The 24935-nt window shown below is 55.0% G+C and overlaps 2 protein-coding genes, 2 long non-coding RNA genes and 1 other non-coding gene across 6 annotated transcripts; 4 read left to right on the top strand and 1 right to left on the bottom strand.

Moving 5' to 3' along the window:
• The first annotated feature begins 1788 nt into the window (after positions 1–1788).
• Positions 1789–8218, top strand: Pkdrej (polycystin family receptor for egg jelly). Its single transcript, XM_042667343.1, has 2 exons — positions 1789–1893; positions 1940–8218. Exons 1-2 carry the CDS (start codon positions 1789–1791, stop codon positions 8216–8218), a joined length of 6384 nt encoding a protein of 2127 aa, XP_042523277.1.
• A 1992-nt stretch (positions 8219–10210) lies between these two features.
• On the top strand, positions 10211–24848 carry LOC122096827. The gene is made up of 3 exons (XR_006145411.1): positions 10211–10221; positions 12956–12964; positions 24763–24848. It is a non-coding gene; the product is annotated as an uncharacterized LOC122096827 (long non-coding RNA).
• Positions 10787–10889, bottom strand: LOC122096834. The gene has a single exon (XR_006145412.1). It is a non-coding gene; the product is annotated as a U6 spliceosomal RNA (small nuclear RNA).
• On the top strand, positions 12955–19405 carry Cdpf1 (cysteine rich DPF motif domain containing 1). Of its 2 annotated transcripts, none has more exons than XM_042667348.1 (4): positions 12955–13014; positions 16687–16799; positions 17619–17730; positions 18895–19405. In XM_042667348.1, exons 2-4 carry the CDS (start codon positions 16687–16689, stop codon positions 19027–19029), a joined length of 360 nt encoding a protein of 119 aa, XP_042523282.1. In that variant the 5' UTR covers positions 12955–13014; the 3' UTR covers positions 19030–19405. The 2 variants fall into 2 exon arrangements, with proteins under 2 accessions (XP_042523282.1, XP_042523283.1); XM_042667349.1 differs by lacking the exon at positions 12955–13014 and adding an exon at positions 17124–17231 and having other exon boundaries at positions 16709–16799.
• On the top strand, positions 20253–21704 carry LOC122096826. Its single transcript, XR_006145410.1, has 2 exons — positions 20253–20957; positions 21086–21704. It is a non-coding gene; the product is annotated as an uncharacterized LOC122096826 (long non-coding RNA).
• Positions 24849–24935: the final 87 nt, after the last annotated feature.

Below are 24935 nucleotides of genomic sequence, written 5' to 3' on the forward strand. Positions count from 1 at the left end.
CGGGCAGATTGGCAGCCTGAGTCTCGCTAGCCTGCGGACGGCTGTGGACCCCCTGGCGCTCGCCCGGGTGACCCGCGCGCCCGACATCCCAGGCTGCCTGGGCACCAGGGCGGGTCCGCGGCTGTAAGCCAGAGGCTGGAACGGACTCTAGGGCGAGCCTGAGGGTCTGGGTGCCTCCCCGGGAAGCTGGTCCCGGGGTCGCGGGTCTAGCCGTGAGCGCCCCGCCGCCCGGCCAGGCCGGGCCTCCCACTCCTCCCGTCCAGGGCCTCCTCCCTCCTGGGACCTTCCCCATCCCCGGGACCGCGGCCACTTCCAGTCCCCTTCCGACAGCCCGGCGAGCGCGCGGCGCTCACGCACGCGGTCCTCCTGGCCTGGTGTCCTGGCGTTCCGCATCGCCGGCAGCCCTGGGTCCGGTCCCCCGCTCCAGGGCTGCGGAAGCCCCGCTGCCCCCTCCCCCGCTGTCCCCCGCTGCCCCCTCCCCCGCTGCCCCCTCCCCCGCTGTCCCCCGCTGCCCCCCTCCCCCGCTCTCCCCTCCCCCGCTGCCCCCCTCCCCCGCTGCCCCCCTCCCCCGCTGCCCCCCTCCCCCGCTGTCCCCCGCTGCCCCCCTCCCCCGCTCTCCCCTCCCCCGCTGCCCCCCTCCCCCGCTGTCCCCCCGCTGCCCCCTCCCCCGCTGCCCCCCTCCCCCGCTGTCCCCCGCTGCCCCCCTCCCCCGCTCTCCCCTCCCCCGCTGCCCCCCTCCCCCGCTCTCCCCTCCCCCGCTGCCCCCCTCCCCCGCTGCCCCCCTCCCCCGCTGCCCCCCTCCCCCGCTCTCCCCTCCCCCGCTGCCCCCCTCCCCCGCTCTCCCCTCCCCCGCTGCCCCCCTCCCCCGCTGCCCCCCCTCCCCCGCTGCCCCCTCCCCCGCTGTCCCCCGCTGCCCCCTCCCCCGCTGTCCCCCGCTGCCCCCTCCCCCGCTTTCCCCTCCCCCGCTGCCCCCTCCCCCGCTGCCCCCTCCCCCGCTGTCCCCCGCTGCCCCCTCCCCCGCTGTCCCCCGCTGCCCCCCTCCCCCGCTCTCCCCCTCCCCCGCTGCCCCCTCCCCCGCTGCCCCCCTCCCCGCTGTCCCCCGCTGCCCCCCTCCCCCGCTGTCTCCCGCTGCCCCCTCCCCCGCTCTCCCCTCCCCCACTGCCCCCTCCCCCGCTGTCCGGTCCCGCATCACGGCCTCTCCGTGGCGGCCCCGCAGGGGAGCCTGGCACCCAGCCGCTCGCACTTCTCCAGGGAGCCCCCACACCACCAAGCAAGGGCGCAGCCCGACTCTTCAGGGTGGATGTTTGCGCATCGCAGATTGTTGTACTGTTTTTAATCTTCAGAACCAGTTTATTCAGATACGGCCCTGCGTAAGGGCTGAAACCCCGACTCTTTCAGAAGAGAACTAGGGTCAATCGTCAAGCGCTCTGGCTGTCACTACATTTCCTTGCGTCCCTGTCCAAGGCTAGGACTTGACCTCAGGGCCGGGACGCGTCCCTGAGCTCTTCCACGCCAGGCTGGTGCTCTACCCTCGAGCACAGCTCTCCTTCAGGCTCTTGCTAATTGGCCTGGCCTGGAACCTCAGATCTCAGCCCACTAAGTACCTAGGACTACAGGCGGCTGTGGTCCTTGATCCGATCCTAGGTCCTTGAGAACCCACACCCTCCCGAGGCCCTTCCGATCCCGCCCGCGCTGGGGGCCCGGCTGCTCTCGCGGCCGCGGTCCCCGCGCGCCCCCAGCCGTTAGGCCCGGCCGACCCCACCGGCCTCCACACTTCGCGGCCCCGCCATGCGGCCCGGGCCCGCGCTGCTGCTCCTGGGCCTCGGCCTGGGCCTGGCCGGCCTCCCGCCGCCGCCGCCGCCGCCAGGGCTGGGACCCCCGGGAACTCCGGCTGTGCGGCGGCCTCGGCCGCCCCTGCCCCGAAGGCGGCGACCCCCAGCACGACGAGGAGGAGGAGGAGGGAGACCACCGCGGCGACCCGTCCTCCGGGGTGCGCGCGGCCCCACCCGGCCCGCGCCTGCGCGCCCCGCGCCGCGCCCCCCGGCCTCTGCCCACCGAGACGCAGTGTCCCCCGGCGGCCCTGGCCGGCCAGGCCCCGGGCGCCCCGGTGTCCTGCCAGAGCAACCTGTGCACGGTCAGGGTGAGGATCAACAAGCACACCCGGGGCAGGTCGGTGGAGCAGTCCAGGGAGGCGCCCATCAACCTCAACTCCACCGTACAGGTCTACTGCCCGGACTACACGACTTTCCACCAGTACTGGCAGATCTTCTCCGTGCCCTCCGTCCAGGTCGAGCCCGACTGGGACCAGCCTATACACAACCCATACCTGGACCAGGCCAGGGGCAGCGACTTCCTCCACATCCCCGGATCCTACCTGCCTTGGGGGGTGTACGTGTTTAACGTCACCGTGGAGATCCTAGCCAAGGAGGACCACAAAAGGACCACGGTGACAGGCTCCGATTCCATCTACGTCTCGCTCCTTAGGAGAGACCTGAAAGCCGTCCTTCTCGGAGATGCCAACCTAACCGTTCAATTCTCAGATAAGGTAGTCCTGGACGGGACCAAGTCCTCTGACCCAGATTCCCGCAGACCCATCGACCCACAGCATTTCTCATGGTATTGTACCACCCACCTAGGAAACTATGCCGGGGGCCAGATAGCAGTGACAGCAAAGGGCGTCTGTCACCCAGAGCAGGCTAGTCTCAAGTGGCCCTGGGCCTCTGGTCAAGTGCTGACCCTTTCCCCAGAAACACTTAAAGGGGACGCCGTGTATCATTTCAGAATGGTAATACGGAAGGGTGACAGAAGGGCATTTTCAGATAAAACGATTCGAGTCCTGAGAGGTCCCACCCCCACGGCCCACATTTCCTGTCTCGAGAACTGTGACAACACGTTAGTGCTCTCCGACAGATTTTCTCTGTTTGTAAACTGCACGACTTGCTGGAGCTTGGATGTCTACACGTGGTCAATTCTGTCCTCATCAGGAGACGAGATACCATTTGATTGGATGGGGCAAACAGTGACTGGGAGGAATAATGTGTATTTGTCTATAAAAACGTTTGCCTTTGGGAATTTTCTGGAAGCTACATTTTGGGTTTCTCTCTCTCTAGCCAGTTGGAGTGGTGCAACCTTGGATTTAAAGCATTCTTTCCTGATCCACCATGGCCCTCAATTCGGGGAATGCAAAATCAACCCAACTAGAGGGCTTGCAATGGTTACCAAATTTGTGGTGGAGTGCAGTAACATGAAGACAAAACACACCCCCCTTACCTATAAAATAATAGTTTCTGATTTGGATGGAGTTGCTGAAATCAGTTCTGTAAGAGAGAACACTTTGGGGGCCATTCTCTACTGGGGGACGGAGCCCGTCACCCCCCCCTCCTATCTCCCCATGGGCATGTTGGCCAACAATTTCACCATAAAGATATTCGCTCGGGTCTATGACAACCTCCACACTTTTTCTCAGATGACTTTGTATGCCACAGTCCGGGGGCCTTTGGACAAATTCTCTCCAAAGACTGTGTTGAATCAGTTACTCAACGTCACCCGGGGACCCACTTCATTGCTGTCTTCTTTACTTCAGAAGCAGAACTGGTTACCTGCCGGTTACCTCATGTATGCAGCAGCTTCTGTTTTGAATAACATGAGAAAGGAAGCAACACTGAAAGAAAGCAAAGCCGACCTCCGGGCACACCTCATCAATCAGTCTTTTGAGCTGCCCACGAGCACGTTGGATGAAATCAACCAGGTGGTGGTGCTTTTCACCAAGCTGACTCGGCAAGCTTCTGAATTCACTCGAGGGGCTCAGGACCGTGCCCTGGAGAGAGTAGGGCAGGCAAGTCAAGCCCTGCAAGAATATCAACGAAAAGCCAAGCACTTTCACTCGGAGCAGATAGAAATCCTGAGCACTGGCGTGGTGACGAGTTTGTCAAATATCCTTCAACAGATGAACCGTTTCGAAGTGGTTGAAGATCCTTTCTATGTACTGGAATCACTATCCGACCTCATCTTGGCTACTAAAGTACCAGGGAATGAGACCACGATGCTGAAAACCTCCAGCTTTAACCTGTATCTGGCGAAGGTGGAAAAGCAGGACGTGACCCGAGCATTCCGAAACGAGAAACACTGCCCGCACTGTCTCCACGCAACCCTGAATGTGAGCCGGGTCCCCAGCCTGCCCGCCAAGGCTCCCATCTCCATCATGTTTTTCGAGTTTGCAGAAGATCCCTTCCCTTGGCTAAGTTCCCCTGGAAACATTTCCACAGAGGTGGCTGGGTTCCGAATGACCGGAAGCACGAAGAATGGCAGTGTGCTGGAGGTCACGCCCGACGTGGCGGAAGTGTTCCTCCTCAGAAAAAACCTGGCCTCTGCCACGTTCAATCTCACCATGGGGCCAAGCAATGAGATCGATGGGGTCTCGAGGACAACCACAGGGGCCTTCAGCTTCGCTGTGGACAGCAGAGAGGTGAAGGAGGTGCTGGTCCACATTGTGACCGAGGTGACCCTCCTGTTCCACGTCCTGGTGTACGCGGGCAGTCAGCTCGCCCCTACCCATCTGGCGGCTACCTTCCTCGTGCCTCCCGACATGCCACCAGTCATCAAGCAGCACGACCTGTTCGACCCAACGTGCGCCGTGAAGGAGGCCCGCGTGATTTGTCTGTCACCATCCCTGCTGCAACTGCTAGCTCAGTACAGCCACTCGCCCAATTACACCATATCTCTGCTGCTGAAGGCTCCTCGCTTTGTCCTGGAACCCAGCAATCAGCTCGTGAGAATGTCCGTCTTCACCGTCCGCTGCCTGAACATGGACGGCATCCAGGAGTGGAGAGAGGGGGCCTGTGTGATTGGGGAGAAAACCACCTGGGACAAAGTGCACTGTGTCTGCAGGAGCTTGGGCAGGAGCAGGCGGCAGCTGGGCTCCATCAAGCTGGTCTACCGCCACCTGCATACCCACTACGTGACTGCCAACGTCATTGTGGCCCCCAACCCCGTGGATCTGCGGCTAATCGTCATCAGGAACCTTAATCAAAACCCTGTGACCCTCTTGGTGGTGCTCTTCATTATGCTAGTCTACATAGTTCTTGCTTTCTGGGCCTTGCATAGGGATGCGATGGACCAGTTTCTCAGGGACCATGTGATCATCTTGCCTGATAATGACCCTTATGACAACATCTGCTACCTGGTCACAGTCTTTACGGGAAGTCGTTGCGGGTCAGGGACCAGGGCGGATGTCTTTGTCCAACTTAGGGGCACAGAGAGTAGCAGCGACGTGCACTGTTTGAGCCACCCATATTTTACAACTCTGTATGCAGGAAGCATCAACACCTTCCTCCTCACGACGAAAAGTGACCTGGGCGACATCCACTCCATCCGCGTGTGGCACAACAACGAGGGCAAGGCACCCAGCTGGTACCTGAGTCGCATCAAAGTGGAGAACGTGTTTAGCAGGCACATTTGGCTGTTCATGTGCCGCGTGTGGCTCTCCGTGGACACCACGTTGGACCAGACATTCCACGTGATCCGGCCAGATGAGCCTCTGAGTCGGCTGGACTTCTTCCTGATTGACGTGAACCGGAAGCTCGGGAGAAACCACATGTGGTTCTCGGTGTTCGCTGGCATCGTTGCTAAGCCATTCAACAGGCTCCAGAGGCTGTCCTGTTGCTTAGCGATGTTGCTGAGCTCTCTTCTCTGTAACATTATGTTCTTTAATCTGAACAAACAAGAGCAAGCCGAGATGCCAGAGAGGCGGTACATCAGATCGATGATGATAGGGATCGAAAGCGTCTTAATTACAATCCCCGTGCAACTACTAATCACTTTTTTTTTCACTTACTCCCAGAGGAGTCCTCAAGTGAGGCTGGAGGAGGTGGCACCTCAGAAGCAACCTTTCCTCACAATGCGAGAAGGTGAGCACTGGAGAGAGCATTTGGACAAATGGCACACGCACGAAACCACCAAGACACAAGCCGGGGAGTCCTGGAGGAGAGCTTCTAGGCTTTCAAAGGATTCTCTCAAGGAGGTCTTGGAAACAAAGCCTTGGAGGAACCGAGCAGAGGCCCAGGACTCACCGGATGAGAGCGACAGTTTCGAAGAAGACAGTCGAGGCGTCCTGTCAAGAAAGCGTTCCCTCCCGGAGGATATGAAGTTTGAGAAGAAGCCCCGGATCGTCCTGCCCTGGTGGTGTGTTTACGTCGCCTGGTTCCTCGTGTTTCTCACATCTGGCGTATCTTCATTCTTCATTGTCTTCTATGGCCTGACTTACGGGTATAACAAGTCAATTGAATGGCTCTTTGCGTCAGTCTGTTCGTTCTGTCAGTCGATCTTTCTGGTGCAGCCCATGAAGATTCTCTTGATGTCAGGCTTCAGGACCAATCGGCTCAAGTATTCCAAGAACCTTTCATGGTCGAGCAAGTACCGTTATACAGAGATCCTACTGCAACAGGTGCAGCTGAGTTCCGAAGAGATGGAGCAGCTACACCAGCGCATCACGCACATCCGAGGCTCCCGCATGTACCAGCCCCTCACGGAGGATGAGATCAGGATATTCCAGCGGAAGAAGAGGATCAAGAGGCGAGCGCTCCTGTTTCTGAGCTACATCCTCACTCACTTCATCTTCCTGGCTCTGCTCTTGCTCCTCATCCTCTTGCTGCACCACACGGACAGCTACTATTACAATCAGTTCATCCGCACCCACTTCTCCGTGGGCCTGACAGGTGTGACGAAGCTGAATGACATCTACAGGTGGCTCAGCAGCGTGCTCTTGCCTTTGTTACACAACGAGCAGAAGCCTACCTTTCTTCTTGACAGCTCCTCGAAAATCCTCGGCCTTCCACTCATGAGGCAAGTGAGAGCAAAACCTCACCACAAAAAGTGCCCGCCTGCCCAGATCTTGGTACAAAATGGCATTGCTGGGGAAATTCATTGTCATCCCGAGTATGGCATCGACACGGAAGACACCAAGAGCTATTCTAGCTATTGGAAAGGCGAGGGTGACCCGCCCACTGACAAGAACACCAATGGATTTACTTATAAGCCTCCGGGGAAGAAATGGGCGTATTACTCCTATGGGGTGTTCAACACCTATGAATCTGGAGGATATGTGTTCTATTTCTTTCCAGAAAAGCAGCAGTTTAATTCCTCACTAAGGCTCAAGGAACTCCAAGAAAAGAATTGGCTAGATGAGAGGACGTGGGCCGTGATGGTGGACCTTACCACTTTTAATCCAGACGCTGGCTTGCTCTGTAGCATCTCTGTGGTGTTCGAGGTGTCTCAGTTAGGAGTGGTCAACTCCAGCCTCTCCGTGTACTCGTTCTCACTTGCTGATTTCAACATAGAAACGTCAGCAGAAATCTACCTGTACATGGCCATTCTCATTTTCTTTCTGGCCTATGTCGTTGACGAGGGCTACGTCATTACACAAGAGAGAGCCTCCTACATAAGAAGTGTGTACAACCTGCTGAACTTTGCTCTGAAATGCATCTTCACCGTGCTCATTGTGCTGTTTCTCTGGAAGCATTTCCTGGCTGTCAGCATGATTCGCTTCTACCTGGCGGATCCTGAAAACTTCATTCCCTTCCATGCGGTTTCTGAAGTCGATCACATCGTCAGGGTGACGTTGGCCTTCTTGTTATTTCTCACCATTCTGAAGACACTCAGGTATTCCAGATTCTTCTACGACGTGCGCCTGGCTCAGAGGGCTGTCCAGGCCGCCCTCCCCGGCCTCTGCCACATGGCTTTGGTGGTGTCTGTGTATCTCTTTGTGTACATGGCTTTTGGCTACCTGGTATTCGGTCAGCACGAATGGAACTACAGTAACTTGGTCCATGCCACGCAAACCATATTCTCCTACTGCGTCTCGGCTTTTCAAAATACGGAATTTTCCAGCAACAGGGCCCTCGGGGTGCTGTTCCTCTCGTCCTTCATGCTGGTGATGATCTGTATTTTGATCAACTTATTTCAGGCAGTAATCCTGTCTGCCTATGAGGAGATGAAGCAGCCAGTGTACGAGGAGCCATCAGATGAGGTGGAGGCCATAGCTTACTTGTGTGGCAAGCTACGAACTACGTTCAGCTTCCTGACATCCCCATCTAGGGCGAAGGATGAACCTGACTTCTTCGACGATATGTTGTATGGACAGCCAGAAAAGAACAGCCGCCGGTACCTGGGGCTGAAGACCAGAAACATTAATGGGAAGAAAATGGTTTACCTTGTTGTTTGATGCTTGAGAGGTTCAAGAGCCATGAGCAGAAATGCCCCCCCAAATGCAGTGTGTGGCGGGGGGACAAAGGGGTCTAGTGAGGTTCAGCCATGCGTACCCCCACATTTGGAAGTCATACTTTCCTGAGCGCTATTGGCTAGGCCCTCAAGGAGAGGAGGAATGTCAGGGGGAAGAGGGTCACAGTGTGAGATCTTGACTGCTTCCCTCAATGGGAACCCCACGACCGCTTTCCCGGGGTCTGCAGCAGCATGAAGCAGCGGGAGAGCCACAGGACTCACTCTAGCCAGCGAGGACAGCCTCCGGCTGCTGGTAGCAGGGTCCTAGCTCCACTCCTCCACACCCCCGGCAGCCACCTTGCACACACGGGTGGTGGAGCCTTTCTTCCCCCCTTCCTACCTACTCAAGATTAGTGAGTTCCATCACTTGGTGTTGAATTTGAGAATCGGGGATGGGAGTCTTGGGGTCAGAAGTTTCTCATGTATTCCCTCAGGCCAGGGCTGTCCAAGTACATGTTCCAACCAAGAGATGTGGCTTCTGTACACACAGAAAAATGTGTACAAGGGTTCATGTTGAAACGCACTGCACGTGCTCGAGCATATGCACCCGGGGCTTAGGCATTTGGTGGTTGATTTAGGAATAAGAAACTGTGCTTCGATGTTCCATTTTCACCCACAAGCAAGTTCATTTGTGTAGATGCCACTTTAATTTTGATCACAATTAAAGGGAGATTTCTTCGGCCAGGTGTACAGTGATTTCTGCTTGAGAGGCAAAGCCACACATGGTGCCTGTGCCCCAAGCCTGGGGCCAGGCAAAGGGGGACAGCTATGTCAGGTAGTGGCTGCTCTGTACCCCTATCAGTACCCAGTCCCCGCTGCTGCCCTGGACTGACTGTAGCGTGCTGCTCTCCCGAAGGCCAGGACAAAAGCTTCCCATCTGTTCTCCAACACAACACAGGCAGGCTTAGTCTGCCAGGTGAGAAAATGGAGAAGGTTGCTGACTCAGCCAAGGCCATTCCTCCGTAGGCTATAGCGTGTTAGAGGTCAGACCTGGATGTTCTGACCCCTGGAAGGAGGTCACAGAGCAGCTCAGCTCAGTGTGTTGCCTGCAGTGCATATTCATCAGAAACATCCCCTTCCCCACCCCCCACCCCCCAAGCTCAAGCTTGAACTCAGGATCTCTTACTCTAGCTTGGCTGAATGCAAACATACAAGGCTGATGCTTTACTACTTGAGTCATACCTCCACTTTCTGCTGGTTAATTGGAGATAAGAATCTCATGGATTTTTCTGCCCAGGCTGGCTTTTAGGGCTTCCCATCCTCAGCCTTCTAAGTAGTTAGGATTGCAGACACGAGTCACCAGTCCCTGGTATACAAAGTGCCTTTTTTGTTGTTGTTGGTGGTGGTCGCGGGGTCTGAACTCTGGGCCTGGGCGCTGTCCCTCAGCTCAAGGCTAGTGCTCTACCACTTGAGTCACAGTGCCACTTGCAGCTTTTCCTGCGTATGTGGTGCTGAGGAATCAAATTCAGGGCCTCATGCATGCAAGGCAAGCACTCTACCACTGAGCCACCTTCCCAGCCCCAAAGTGCCTTTCTTAACCACCTGATTTCTGAACAGATTGAGAAAAAGTAAGCATGGGCTAGGTGGCACTTGCTTCCAGGGGAGGCGGGCTATAGTCCCCACAAATGAACTTCAGGGTGTGGGGCAGGGGAGGAGGGGGTGCAGGCAGCTGCCTTAGAGGTGGTGAAGATGGCTAGTGAGGCGGAGGCCTGTGGGCTCTGTGGGGCATGCCGACATGCTCCCCAAACCTAGAGATCAACAAACATCTCTGCTCTGTCCTAGCAGTGAGGCAGGCTCAGGGTGACTCTCATTGGTTAGAGGCATCAGGATGGGAGAGAGCCTGGAGCAAGCACCAGAGGTGGTCTGAGCGAGCCCAGGACAGAGATGAGGTGGCTAACAATGACTTTTTGATAGAAATGAAACTATAGGATCCCAGGAAAATCAGAGGTTTTCTTCTGACCCTGGGGAGCAAAAACAAGTCTTTGTAGAGGTGAGAAGCACAGATGCCAATTGTGTCATTAACAGGGAGACATGGTTATCAAAGCAGGCTTGTTGGGAAGGCTGTGAAGGATATAGCAGCAATCTGTGAAGAGGTCTTTGGAGATTCCTTTGCTCTCACCATCCCGCCAGGAACTCTGAGCTACCATCAGAACTATCCTCTTAGTTTTCCAGGTAACACAGGAAAGTAAGATTTTGTTGTTGTCAGTCATGGGGCTTGAACTCCGGGCCTGGGCACTGTCCCTGAGCTGTTTTATTCAAGGCTAGTACTCTACCATTTTGAGCTACAGCTTTACTTTCCATTTTCTGGTGGTTAATTGGAGATAGGAGTCTCATGGGCTGGGCTGGCTTTGAACCACAATCTTCAGATTACAGGCATGAGTCACCAGCACCTGGCAAGATGTTTTGTTCTCAATTTTGCTTCTCCCTAGCTCAGGATAGCTACAGGGGACAGGGGACCTGTCCATGAATCTCAAATTCTTTGATTAATTGTGAAGACTTGCTTTTATTTATTTTTAATATGGAATGCTTCACAAATTTGCATGTCATCCTTGCGCAGGGGCCATGCTAATCTTCTCTGTATTGATCCAATTTTAGTATATGTGCTGCTGCAATCCTGGGATTTTAACTCAGGGCCACAACCTTGCTCAGCTTGCTTGGTCACCTGAGTGGCACTTGAACCATGCCCCTAGTTCTGTTTTTTGTTTTTTTTGAGATAGTCTGATGGGCTGTTCTGCCCCAGCTCACTTTGAACCATGATCCTTCCATTTCAGCTCCTGGAGTAGCTAGGATTATAGTCACTGGCACCCAGCAAAGACTTGCATTCTGAAATTTTGTTGGTTGGCACTGAAAACAATGTTGGCTTCCAGATCTTATGTCATTCCCAATAGTGGAGAGTGGGATGCAGCACTTATCAGGGAATGGGGGCACATAAGGAATGACTCTTCTTCAGGACTGCCTGTAATTTGTATCTTAAATGCCCCCCAAAGGCCATGTGTCAAAGGCATGTTCCCCAGTGTGGTGCTGTTGGGGATGGTGGAAGCTGGAGGAGGTGGGCCTGGGCCATTAGAGGACAATGCAGCCCAGTCCCGTTCTCTTCCTGCTTTGCTCCTAGCTGTGAGGTGGGTGATTCTGCTCAGCCACCCCACCAAGATGTTCCATCTTGCCAAAAGCAATAGGAACAACTCATTATGAGCTGGAGTCTCTAAAATTGTGAGCCAAGACAAACCTTGTCTATTTTTAGGTTGATTTTCTATAGTAGCACAAAGCACACCCTCTTTTGTAACTATAAGCAGTAATTTAGTTTGTGTGTGTGTTTGTGTGTGTGTGTGTGAGTTGTGGGGCTTGAATTCTGGGCCTGAGCACTGTCCCTCAGCTCTTCAGCTCAAGGTGAGGGCACTACCACTTGAGCCACTTCTGGTTTTCTGGTGGTTTATTGGAGATAAGAGTCTCATGGAGTTTCCTTCCTGGGCTGGCTTTGAACTGCAATCCTCAGATCTCAGCCTCCTGAGTAGCTAGGATTATGGTGAGCCACTGACACCCAACTGATTTTTTTTTTTTTTGGCTAGTCCTGGGGCTTGAACTCAGGGCCTGGGCACTGTCCCTAAGCCTCTTTTGCTCAAGGCTAGCACCCTACCACTTGAGCCGCAGCACTACTTCTGGCTTTTTCTGTTTATGTGGCACTGAGGAGTAGAACCTAGGGCTTCATGCATGCTAGGCAAGCGCTCTACCACTAAGCCACATTCCCAGCCCGTTATTTAGATTTGATTTTATTCAGTTCCTTTCAATGCTCTGATTTCCTTCTTATTCTTAACCTAAAAATGCCAAGTACAATATTTGTTCAGTATTTTGATAATCTTTAAGACCACATAAAACTATTCTCACCACATTTAGACAAATTTTCTCAGCTCACTCCTAACATCTCTGGGTCACTTTTTCTTTTTTCTTTAGTAAACTTGTAGGTAAAGAACTCGTTTTTGCATGGGCTTGCCTCCCACCTTTTTTTTTTTGGTCAGTCGTGGGCCTGAACTCTGGGCCTGGGCGCTGTCCCTCAGCTCTTCTGCTCAAGGCTAGCACTTGAGCCACAGCGCCACTTGCGGCTTTTCCTGCTTGTGGGGTGCCGAGGCCTGGAACCCAGGGCCTCATGCATGCGAGGCAGCGCTGTACCCGAGCCGCCTTCCCAGCCCCGGACACGGGGCTTCCCATGTTACAGCTACGCAGCGCCACGCCCGGCTTGCTTGCTGGGGTCACCGCGGTCTTCCCGCTCTCCTCCGCGCAGCGCGCACGTTTTCAAGCGCGGCCGGTCCTCCCAGCGCCCCGGGACGTGGGGCGCACGCGGGGCCGGCCGCAGGCCCGTCTCCACCCCAGACCGCGGCCAGGCCACGGTCGCAGGGGGACGGGGCAGGCGCCGGGGCGGGCGGGGGACACGCGGCCCGGCCCGGCTCTGCGGCGGCACCCCGGGGACACCCGCGGGGAAGGCGAGCGGGCCCGCGCGGCTCGAGCCGCGCCCCAACCTGTGTGCGTTCGCCTCGGAGCCCCTTCCACGCCAGCCGGCCCCCGGGTCCGCCCCGGCGGCCACGCGGCGGCCACGGCCCAGAGGGAGAGCGCGGCGGAAACGGAAGTCTTCGTGAAGACCCGCCCTCGGGCAAGCCTGCGCCTGCGTGCGGGACGGGGCAGGCCGGAGCAGAGGGGCGTGGTCGCGCAGGCGCCGTGGAACTCGGGCCTGTGTTCCCGCTGGTGGCGGTGAGTGGCGGCGGCCGTGGCGGGGACGAGCGCGCGTCTGGAGCTGGCGCGGCTCGGCGCGGGCGTGCGGCTCGGGCGCGCTCCTAGGGCCGGGGGGGGCTGGCGGCGCGGGCCCTGCGGCGTCGGGGGCGGGAGGCGGCGCGGCTGACGGCGGGCGCAGCGCGGGGCGGGCCGCGGGCCGGGCGGGGCCGACCCCTCCCTGACTGCCACCCGCCGCGGGGCCTCGGCGACGCTGAAGGGGGAGCAGCGTGGGCCTCGCCCACTTCCAAAGGTCTTCGGCCGGAGCCGGGCGCCGGACGCTCCCGCCTGTCATCCTAGCCACTCCGGGGGCTGCGATCTGAGGACCGCGGTTCGAAGCCAGCCCGGCAGGAAAGCCTCGCAGACTCGTCTCCAATGAACCATCGGAAAGCCGGGAGTGGAGCTGTGGCTCAAGTGGTAGAGCGCAGCCTTGAGCCAGAGAACTCAGGCACAGCGCTTAGGCCCTGAGTTCAAGACCGAGTATCGGCGCGTGCGCGTGCACCCTCAAGCGCGCGTGCACCCTCGAGCGCGCGTGCACCCTCGAGCGCGCGGGCACCCTCGAGCGCGCGGGCACCCTCGAGCGCGCGGGCACCCTCGAGCGCGCGGGCACCCTCGAGCGCGCGGGGACCCTCGAGCGCGCGTGCACCCTCGAGCGCGCGGGCCCTCTCGAGCGCGCGTGCACCCTCGAGCGCGCGGGCACACTCGAGCGCGCTGGCACCCTCAAGCGCGGGCACACTCGAGCGCGCGGGCACACTCAAGCGTGCGGGCACACTCAAGCGCGCAGGCACTCTCGAGCGTGCGTGCACACTCGAGCGCGCTGGCACACTCGAGCGCGCGGGCACTCGAGCGTGCATGCACACTCAAGCGCGCGGGCACCCTCAAGCGCGCGGGCACCCTCAAGCGCGCGGGCACTCTCGAGCGTGCGGGCACACTCAAGCGCGCGGGCACACTCAAGCGCGCAGGCACCCTCAAGCGCGCGTGCACACAGACATGTCGGGAAGACCCCGCGCTTGCGGGGGTCGGCTCATCCTGCGTGACGGGCAGAGGAGGGCCTGCCGGGAGCCCGCCGATGGGGTTGTGTCTTAACTTGGAAAGCCAAGTAGAAATGCTGGATAGGCTCGGGAAGGGCACCACTGGGCCAGCAATGAATAGAAGGGACGATGTGACCTTGGCGCACAGTCTGGGGAGAGTTCTCCCAGAAGACCAGATGCAGGCAGGAGTTTTAGTGTGATGCTGTGCACAAGATACACCACATGGGCCAAGGGGAGGGTGTGGGAAGGACAGAGGGCAGAGCCAGAGGGGAAGTTTTCCTGGTGGTGAAAACCTGGAGGAGGAGGTGGTTGTGGCTCAGGTGGGGTCTATCTGGATCCTTCTTCCCAATGGAACAGGAGAGCTCTGCCTAAATTTAGGGTAGTGAAAAGTGCCCTTTGGGCAAGGGGCAAGCCTGTGGGAAGGGGGGAGAAGCCTGTCTGGAGCCAAGATTTCTTGGTACCCAAGATTCCTGGCAGGGCCTGACGTGCGGGGGCCTCGGGGCCTGCCAAGCCTGGGCTGGACGGGGACATTAGGACACTGTGAAACTGGCCCTGTGTGACAAGCAGCTGCACCTAGACCTAAAGCTGAGGGTGGAGCAGATTTTGAGAAAATCTCTGGACAAACCTCACTCTTAAACAGAGGTAATGCTAGAGAACTTAGAAGCCAGGGCTGCCCTGAGGGTGACACTAGCAAGCAGGTCCCAAACCTGCGTCTATCGCTCACCACTGCTAATTCAGTATGGCAGACCAGGCCTGTGCCAGTGCTGACCACAGATGCTGGCTTACCTCTGCCACCTTGCAGAGAAGCCCAGTGATGAATCAAGACATGCAAAAAAAGCAAACCCACTGTGATTACAACATCAATAGAACAGAAATCAGGGATCAGATGGGGAGTTTGAAAGAAGCGTGATGAATATCTCAAGCCTCTGGTGAAAGATACATACTATGCAGAAACGGACGCCAATAACATGGCAGTGGACAACGTGGTCTGTCAATGTGACATAGCAACAGCAAAAATCAATGAACGTGAAGATAGTTCTATAGAAATTAACTAAGTGGAACCACAGAAGAGTGAATTCACCAGAGTAGAGTGTCCTAGAACTGGAACAAAATCAAGTGGTACAACAATGCATTTGCAAATGAATCTCAGCAGAAAGAAAGAAAGAAGGAATAGTTAAACTTTCCAAAAAATAATGAAAATAATATCAAACCATAGATTAAAAAATTTAAGCCAGGCTCTGGTGGCTCATGCCTGTAATCATAGCTACTCAGGAGGCTGAGATCTGAGGATCATGGACCAAAGCTAGCTTGGTAGGAAAGTCTGTGAAACTTATCTCTAATTAACGAATTGAAAACCAGAAGTGGCACTGTGGCTCAAAGCGGTAAAGCACTAGCCTGGAACAAAAAGATCTCAGGGACAGCACCCAGGCCTCCAGTTCAAGCCCCACAACTGACAAAAAAAGAAAAAAAAAGAATTGGAGGCTGTGGATGTTGGTCAGTGGTAGAGTACATGCCTGGGATTCAATCCCCAGAACCCCACATAACAAGAGAAAGATTGAGAAAAGCACCATCAGGATAAATTTTATTTAAAATTTGTTTTACTGTTATTATAAAGGTGATACACAGTTATAATTTTATTTTTTTTTGTCTGTCGTGGGGCCTGAACACTGTCCCTCAGCTCTTCAGCTCAAGGCTGGTGCTCTACCACTTGATCCACAGCGCCACTTCGGCTTTTTCTGTTTATGTGGTGCTGAGGAATTGAAGCCAGGGCCTCATGCATGCAAGGCAAGCGCTCTACCACTGAGCCACCTTCCCAGCCCCTTAATGTATTTGTTTTACAGTAGAGATTCATTGTGACATTTTCATACATAGAGTGGACCTTGATCAAACTAACCCCTTCATCTCTTTCTCACATTTTCCCTCCCTCCTCCTTAAAACAGTTTCAGCAGGTTTCATTGTTTGATGTTCATACGTGGGTATAAAGTTCTTCAACTTTATTCACCCTCACTTACCCTCTGCATCACCCTCCTACCTTCTTGTACTTACCACCCAACAGCCTGTTTTTATTTTCCTTTGACGTATTAATTTGTGTATTGTACATGGGGGTTTTGCTTTCATCTGGGTATTAGATTAGCCTTATCTATTTCTCTTCCCTCTGGTTCCTATTGTTCAGTAACTCAGTAAGCTTCCTTATGCTATCTGCATATATAGACACCATGTAGGACAAATTACTTTGAAGAAAAAACTAGCTGTCACAGACACATTTACACTTCTGGAAGCCAAGGAAAAGATCTTGCGGGTGGTGAGAGAACTCTTAAGGGCAGAGGTGAGGGTAGCCTTCCGGGTGGAAGAATCAGCAGGAGAAGACGCCAGGAGGTCAAGTGTCCAGGGCAGGTCAGCTGAGTGAGAAGCGAGCCCCTAGGACCACTTCCAATTCAGCATGCTCTGGGAAAAGGTGGTGCCCACACCCAGTGGGCCTTGTGTATCAAGGAAGAGTTTCTTTCTCTAATCAGTTGGGGAGCGGCTTAGATTTATCTGAGAAAGTAGGGCTCACCTTCCCAGCACCACCTGCAGCCTTGAGTTTTGCGAAATTCTGAAGGTGAGGCACCCTGTTTCTCTGCAGATGGCATCTGAGGCGGAGCGCCCTCCACTGGGCGTGTTTGAGTGCCAGCTCTGTGCCCTGACGGCTCCCTACAGCTATGTGGGGCAGAAGCCCCCCGACACCCAGTCTGTCATGTGAGTATGCTCTGGGCCAGCGCCTGGGAAGGCACAGGGCCCAAGTGCCCAGAGCCGTTTGGCAGGCCCCAGCCTGCACCTGCCATGTGGTTGGGTATATAACGCCTAATCCTGTCCCTGCCCGGGCTCTGAGAGACTGGAGGAGACCCTGGGCAGGGCTCGAGGGCTGTCTGGCTCTTAGGACCCCCGTGCCTCCCTCTGGGCAGCCTGAGTTGGCACCTGGCGGGTAGAAGAGCATGGCCTAGGCTGCCACTGCCTAGCAAGCGGGGAGCAGAGGAGCGTGGTGCTCTCGTGTAGGCCTGGGCCCCGCTGCCGTCCCTGTAGGTGGGAGTGAGGCCTGAGGACCGACTGCCCAGTGATGCTGGAGCAGGAGCAGCCGGTGTGGGGCTGGCCCGGGCGTGCCCGCACCCAGCTTGTCTCCATCCAAACCGCGTGAGGAAGCTGACTGGTGCTGGTGGCGCGATATCAGGGAGGGGACGTGATCGCTGGGGATGTGGCGGCTGGGGGCGGGGGTGGGGGTGGAGGGAGTGACGGGGGGGGGGGGGGGGGGGGCGGGGAGGAGGGAGGAAGTGGGTCCAGGGCTTGAAGGCCAGCTTCATCCCTTGCTGACACTGAGCCAAGGCCAGGACCCCATTCAAGTCTCACTTCATCCCCGGTACTGGTCTGTCTGTCACGACCCTGCAGCTCAGGTGGGCTTGTCCCTCCCACACTGAGTCCCACAGACGTGCCGGCCCCAGAGATGCCCTGGCCTCCCACACAGCCCCAACCGAATGTCCTGCTGTGATGGTGGGTGTCCATCGCTGGCCTTCCTTCCCGCAGCCTCCTGGAGGAGAGCTATGTCATGAAGGACCCCTTCACCACGGACAAGGGCCGCTTCTTGGTGCTTGGGGCACGGTGCAGCGTGTGTAGCAGGCTGGTGTGCGTGGGCCCGGTGGGTACACAAGGCAGTGGCGTGGGCTGCCTGTCCTGGGGTGGGGTGGGGGTCTGGGAGCCCCTGTCACCAGACTAGAGAGGGCCACCATGGTGAGGGCTGACGCAAGACCCGGACCAGCGACAGGCTCCGTTGAGAGCCTCAGCCTGTGGCGAGGAACAGAGCTAGATCCCGGAGTCTGAGTGTCTATCTGCCTCAGGGCATGAAGCACATGGCTGGGGGGGGGAAGGGGGGTGGGAGGGGGGTACGGGCAGAGGGGGAGGGAAGATGGAAGAGGACATTTGAGGCACCCAGGGAAGCAGCCAAGAAGTCAGGACAGGAAAGGTAGGGCCAGGCCAGCAGCTGAGCAGCCCTGAACGCAACAGCTTGGGTTTGGTCTGCGGTGGCTGGGCACGCGGACCACAGAAATGCTTTCTCTGATCAAACATCAGGCTGTCGGGGGGAGTCTGCGTGCCAAGGTTTGCTTCTAGGAACTGCAGGAAGGGCAGCCTCGTATTGGTTGGCATATGCTTTAAGCTCCCAGACAGAGGCCCCTGAAATAGAGTGGCTTAAATCAGACACACTTAATGTTTGCTTCTCCATACCTGCTTTTGCTCCGTGAAGTAAGTCTGTATTTCAGGGCTCTGGCTGTAGCTCTCACCATCCCATCTGCATCCCAGCCAGCTAGAAAGGACAGGGGAGCACATCCCTGGCCCTCTTAAACAAGTGGCCCAGAGGTAGCACACCTAGCTGCAGTGACCCCTGATCAGACTTAATCACATGGCAGTTCACAACCACAAAGGAGTCTGGGTATCAGTCAGCCCCATGTTGGGGAAGAGAACGGGAACAGATGGACAGTTCTAGCCTGCTGCCCACTGGCCACTTGTCCATGCTTCTTTGGTCTGTGGGGCTGTCCCTCCTGTCCCACTGTGATATGTGGGACTTGGAGGACCTAGGAGTTCCAATTTTGGGGGTGGCCTGGGCCTGAGCTTGGCTGTCTCTGTTCTCATGGTGGGCCAGGCCAGGCCAGAGCCTTGGTTCCTTTCCAGCTGGTCGCTGGCCATTTCTTAGCATCCCTGGGCCCTTCTTCCTCTGCTGGTCTGGCCACCAGCCCTGTGTGGTGAAGGGCTGGCCCTCGGAGTCAGCGCCATGTAGCCAGGGGCCAGCCCTTCCTCCTCCTGTCAGGAATGCAGCTTATTCTACTCCAAGAGATTCTGCCTCCCCTGTGTCCGGAAGAACGTTGGCGCGTTCCCGCAGGAAATCCAGCGAGACACGGAGACAAGGACAGCTGCCTCCAAGAAGCCCTGCAGTCGGCCCTGACTGTGGATGTGGCCTGGGGCTGGCCTTCCCCACTGCTCTGAGAGCGCCGCCTCCAGCCTGGGAGGCTGCAGGTGGACTGGAGGACACCCAGAGACAGACGTCAGGCCAGGGAGTGCAGCCAGAGCGGCAGGGCTGCCCCCAGGGCAAGGCCTGCAGGACGGAAAGCCTCTTCCTCGCTCAGTTACAAGGCCAGCCGTGCTGGGGCAGCACAGCCCGAGGCGGGCTGCCCTGTCACCGCCATGTCCTCTCTCCAGGACATCACATCCATTGCCTGCACTGGAGGCGGAAGTTTTCATTAGAATCTGCATTTGAGGCCTGGGAAATGCTCTACATCTTGACCACGTACTGCATTTATCAATAAAACCCCAAAGAACCAGTTGTGTGTGGGAATCCTTTCATGGGTACATACCCCAGCATTCCCTGCCCCCCTGTGGCCTGGGCAGGGCTTGGGCAGGCAGCAGGCAGGCCCTAGAAGCTGAGGAGGGTGTCCAGCCATTTTGGCTCTTCTGGCTGCCTTCAGGTCAGGCCCCTTCCGTCTCTTGCTCTCCGGTCAGGACCCCGGAGGCTTCCTCCCTTGCAAGCTCTTGCCTTGCCGTCTGATTCTCCCGCTGTGAAGCCCAGCCTGCAGCCTGCTGGGTGTCCTGTGGCACCCTGCCCCTGCAGCATGGGTGCCAGGGGTGAGGTCACCATGTGTCACTGAGCGTTGGCAGACGCTGGAGGTGTCGTTTTGCTTTGTAGTTACTGGGGGGGGGGGTGGATGAGGAGCTGCTTCTGACAATGTATGGAGTTTTTAAGATACCTACATTTGAGCTGGCAGCTGGTGGCTCACCCCTATAATCACAGCCCATCAGTAGGCTGAGATCTAAGGATCAAGGATTGAAATCAGCCCATGCAGGAAAATCCGTGAGACTGTGATCTTCAATTAACTGGCAAAAAGCTAGAAGTGGAGCTGTGGCTCAAGTGGTAGAGCTCCAGCCTTGAGCGAAAAAGCTAAGGGACAGTGCCTGGGCCCTGAGTTTAAACCACAGTACTGGCACACAAAACAAAACCAAGGCTTATTGCCTGTACCTTAGATGCAGGGATGTCACATTTAGGGCCACGCTGTCCCACATCCTTTCTATCCAGAGAACGACGAGAGACCTGCTTAGGCAAGGGCAGGCCAGCACAGACTGCAGTGGGGTGCAGGTCTGTGTCAGCATTACCCAAAACTCACCACATAATTTCTAAAAATAGTTTATTTGTTTTTATTATTTTAAAACCATTAAGGCAAAACTGTACCCTGAAATTAACTCTTTACATTCATCAGTCTTACAGTGGACATTCCCGGCACATAAATTCTCATAAATCCAGGATATAAATCAATACCTCCAGTCCAACTTCCTAATAGGAAAAGGAAGATCCAAGATTTAAAAAAGAAAATTAAGGTTATATCAAAGCCATTTTCTAATTGCCTGGGAACCAATCAGTTAATGTAACTAGAAAAATTACCTTTGCCCTCTGTGCAAGGTCCTAGGCACCCCATACCTGGACAGAACTGGGAGGATTGTAAAGACACTGGAATAGACTCATATGCTGATGGGAACTTCTCTGCTCACCGATGAAGGACTGAAAGCCCCCTCATGCTCTGAGACAGTAAGGCACCAAAGACAGTGAAGGAGCTGGGGGAACCAAGCCCAGTCCTTGCTCTGGGGACCTGCATGTTCTCATGGCTGTCAAGACTGTCAGCCCTAGGGTTTTAGCATAATGACACTGGTTCCCAGAGGAAGTTACAGAGACTCGTCAGGAAGAAATTTGGCACAATACTGGGAATGAGGGATGAGGGCCTCAGGGGTCTGTGGTCTGCTTTATGCTTTGTGCTGGCCATTGGGAAGCTGCCAGAGAACCAGCAAGTGCAAATACTTTCCATCTAAGAGTTCTGATTCTAGGAAGTGGTGCTGTGGCTCAAGTGGTAGAGTGCTCACCTTGAGCTGAAGAGCTGAGGGACAGCACCCAAACCCAGAGTTCAAGCCCCATGACCGACCAAAAAAAAAAAAGAAAGAAAGAGTTCCGATTCTAGAAGTTCTTTGGTAATGACCATAGGTGATAATTCCCTGAAGAGCATATTAACTGAAGAGCTGCTAACTAAACAAGAATAGTTCATAGTCCTGATCAGAACACTGTGGTAGAAGTCAGTGGCCTCTGGCATGGGCAGAAATAAGGCAAGGCAGATGTGCTTGTGGCATGGAAGTATGGTGAGGGAGGGGATTAGCACGTTGGAAGTAGGTAGCGTGTGGCTCAGGAGACAGACACGGCCAGTTGGGACTGTGCATGCACACAGGCAGTTACATTTCAGTTTATCTCCGCTTCCTTTGACTCTAGCAGACTCAAGAGCCAGCCTTTTTACATCCTCAACAATGAACACTGACCTACAAGATTCCAGATATTTGTTATTAGAGGCATTAGTCAACTATTTGCATTAGGAGTCTTAAAAAAAAAACAAAACCTCAAAACCCAATCACAGTATTTAAGATATGGCTATTTACGTAACTTTTTCCATTAGTGTAAAAATGCAGTAGTACCAACACAAATAATACTGTCATTTTAACCAGAAAGGGTACTAAAGCTGAAGCCATCTATTGTGAGGTACCTTTCGTCTTGGGCCTGAAAAAAAAAAGACTGTGCCTTTAAAAAAAGAAGAGAAAAAAACAACCCTCTACGAAAGTGACAACTTTGCCAGGAAAAGACTGTTTACCCACTGGTCTTCAGGCCTTGAAGCTAGGCCTTGTAAGATTTGAGGCAGCGTTTGGGGCCTGAAAAGGTGCCCAAGAGCGCCCCCTGCAGGCCTGGCCTCAGTACTTCTAAGAGGCAATGATGTTGGTGGGCTGGCTTGTGCCCCAGCAACGATGCTGGGCCTCTACCTCAGATGACAGAATTTGAGGCTGGGTACAGGGGAAAGAAAGGCAAGAGAAGATGGTAGAGTCCCTTCTGTAGAGAGAAACATGGAGCTTTTCAATGTTTGACCCACATCGGTAAACTTGAACAACAAAACCAACCAAGATTTACCTGGTGTTAATTTTGTATGATCGAAAACTCAATGTTTCTCATTTGTTTTTGCAAACAATGTTTTTGCTAACGATGGGGCCACGGAAGTACTAGAGACCGGCTGCTCCACGCAGATACATGCTGGTGGGGATGCAGTTTGGTCTGCTCTGGTTGGCAGCAGCTTCCCCGTGTGTGGTGGGTGCAGGACCCAGGGTCGGGATGCCTGGTTGGAAATGCCAGGATACAGGAGGAGGGCCATGCAGCCAGAGCCCTGGTGAGTGGTGGAGAGGCCCACCTCCAATCTCCACTCCTGTCCCTTCACGGTAGGCAGCATGAGAGACCAAGGCTGCCCGGTCATTTTGCCATCTCTGAGAGTCTGGCACTTCTGCTGCTGCCCGCTGAGCAGAAGCTGGTTAAGTTGGCTGGTTAAGTCACTGCTGGCAGAAGGGCCCACATGAATATGGCCTAGAACCCCATCTGGGGAATCTAAAAGCCCACCAACCTGTTGTGATATTGTGTGTGTGTGTGGGGGGGGGGTTGTTTTGCTGTCGGCTGACACTTAGCAAGCAGCAAAATTGTTTGAATGGCTCCTATTTGAAATGCTTCAGCATTTGGCACTGGGGTGTAACCAGCCTGTGCTGGGTTATTGCTACCCTGCAAAGTCTTTGATTAAGTGACTCAGAATATTCTAGCACTGAGTGGCCATGAGTGACTTGGATGGTTAGCTATCTGGGATGCCAAATTTCCTTCCCATGGGTGGACGTGAAAGAGGCCACGTGGCTCTCAAGCCGAGGGGGTCACCGGGTGTCTCCTGGGCCCTGGGAGAACCACGTGTGAATGCTGGTGGGCTGGTGCACAACCTGGAAGCCAGCTTGGCTGTTCCTGCTGAAAAGCAAGGAGGCTACGCCGTGCAAGATTTATGAAATTTAAACAGGATGAATGGCTGCCCAGCAGCCCGGGTCTGGAGGCCCACTTTCCAAGGCCACACGCATGCATTTGAACTTGTCCAGAGCACATCAGAGCGAGGAGCTGTGTGGCAGGGGGGCACCAGAGACGTGGATTTGGAATCCAGCTCTGCCCCCAGGCCTTGGGCCAGTCCCAGCCTTGGATCTCCTCAGTGTTCACGTTCTTTTTGGAGGAAGGAATACAGAGATGGATGCACTATGGGATGCAAAGGGTAGCTTCCTGAATGAGGGGGATGCTTGTTGGGATCCTATATGGAAATACTTGGCTCTGTTCCGACTCCTGAAGACTGTCTACTTGCCTGCTGCTGCTGCTCAGAAGACCCTTTGAGCAGACTGGGAGGATCACAGTTCAAGACCAGTCCAGGAAAAAAGTTTAAGAGGCCTCATCTCAGCCAATTTATAAAAAAGGTTTGGATGAAGTAGAGGTGTGGCTCAAGTGGTAGAGTGCCAGCCTTGAGTGAAAAAGCCAAGCAAGACTGAGTAGCCCTGAGTTCAAGCCCCAGGACTGGCACATAAAAAAAAATGCGTAGTGTGGTGGCACAGAACTATCATCCCAGCTGTAGAGGAAAAGTAAATAGGAGGATTACACTGCAGGCCATGGCCTGGCCTAAACCTGAGACCCTATTAAAAAGAACAACATGCTTGTAGGTAGAGTGTCTACCTGAGTTCAAATCCCAGTGCTACCACACACACAATAATTAGCCATGAATTGTACAGTTTGTAAAAAGGATGTCCTAATCCTCATTTTTATGTTTTCAGTGCAAAGTCTCCCAGTGCTGCCGTCCTTTGTACTGACTCAGGACCATTATCAGTGCCAATCCTGACCTTTAGCCGCCAACAATGACCTCTGAGACAGCCTGTGACTCATGGGGACAGAGCTGGCATGATCTGTGCCGGACTGGCAGCAGGGGCTGCGGACAGCTCTCCATGCAGCAGCTGGTCTAGTGTACAGGTTCTAGACAAGTAGCCAGAATCTGCCTTGCTTTCATTGCATCGAGGTTCAGATGTTGATGTGTAAGTATAAAACTAGTATTTTAGATGTTGAAAAAACTGCCATACATATCTACTGAGATAAGGAGACATAACCGTCTGGACTTTCATGGACAGAAAGAAGCTGCCAGTGCAGGGACATCGCACCGCCTCTCCCGCCCCTAGGAGACGAGCCCCACTCCGCCTGGGGGACAGGGTTTTGTTTTGTTTCCTTTTTTTAAGCATATTTTAAAAAGTGATACAGAAGCTGGGAGCCAGGGGCTACACCTGTAATCCTAGCTACACAGGAGGCTGAGATCTGAGAATGACTATTTGAAGCCAGTCCAGGCTCTTATCTCCAATTAACCAGCAAAAAGCCATAAGTGGAGCTGTGGCTCAAGCGGCTGAACATCAGTCTTGAGTGAAACAGCTGAGTGACAGCAATCAGGCTCTGCTTGAACCCCAGTACTTCCTGCCCCCACTCCCCAAATGACAAAGGAACTGCCCAAAAGAGCCCTGGTGACATTTACAGAGCATGTGTTAGTTTGCCATGCCACCAGCGGTCCCAGGGGCTCTGCTCAGGGCCCGCAGGGAGGGGGGAGGACTGAAGAGGCCATGGAGGAGAAGGCTCCTTTTCTCAGTGCTCACCAAATACTGCCTTCACCATACAGAGGGAACTTGAGATCGAGTTCGCTGGGATCTCACAAACCAGGAAATGGCCTTTTCCGTGTATTTACTTACAGCCACCACAGCAGTGGGCTACACTCTGACAGTTCAGCCAACTGTTAATGAAAATCCTCAGTCCTATGATTAAAATAAAGAAGCACACTGTCTTCCTACAGATTCAGGAAACTACTAAAGCCTTCCAAATAAATATCTTTTTTTTTTTCTGTTATAAATATAGCTAACCTTTGGATACATCTATGTTTAAAGGATCATAAAGGAGGTTAA

This window comes from Dipodomys spectabilis, unplaced genomic scaffold (assembly GCF_019054845.1).
Source record: "Dipodomys spectabilis isolate Male_0828 unplaced genomic scaffold, ASM1905484v1 ptg000392l, whole genome shotgun sequence".
In the NCBI taxonomy this organism is placed as follows: Eukaryota; Metazoa; Chordata; class Mammalia; order Rodentia; family Heteromyidae; genus Dipodomys; species Dipodomys spectabilis.

What these genes read in the sequence shown, in the direction of transcription:
- Cdpf1 (XM_042667348.1), top strand. Translation starts at nt 16,687, where the DNA reads ATGGCATCTGAGGCGGAGCGCCCTCCACTGGGCGTGTTTGAGTGCCAG. An exon ending in CCCGACACCCAGTCTGTCAT is followed by an intron (nt 16,800 to 17,618) that starts GTGAGTATGCTC and finishes TCCTTCCCGCAG; the next exon opens with CCTCCTGGAGGAGAGCTATG. An exon ending in GGCTGGTGTGCGTGGGCCCG is followed by an intron (nt 17,731 to 18,894) that starts GTGGGTACACAA and finishes TCCTCCTGTCAG; the next exon opens with GAATGCAGCTTATTCTACTC.
- Pkdrej (XM_042667343.1), top strand. Translation starts at nt 1,789, where the DNA reads ATGCGGCCCGGGCCCGCGCTGCTGCTCCTGGGCCTCGGCCTGGGCCTG. An exon ending in GACCCCCGGGAACTCCGGCT is followed by an intron (nt 1,894 to 1,939) that starts GTGCGGCGGCCT and finishes GGCGACCCCCAG; the next exon opens with CACGACGAGGAGGAGGAGGA.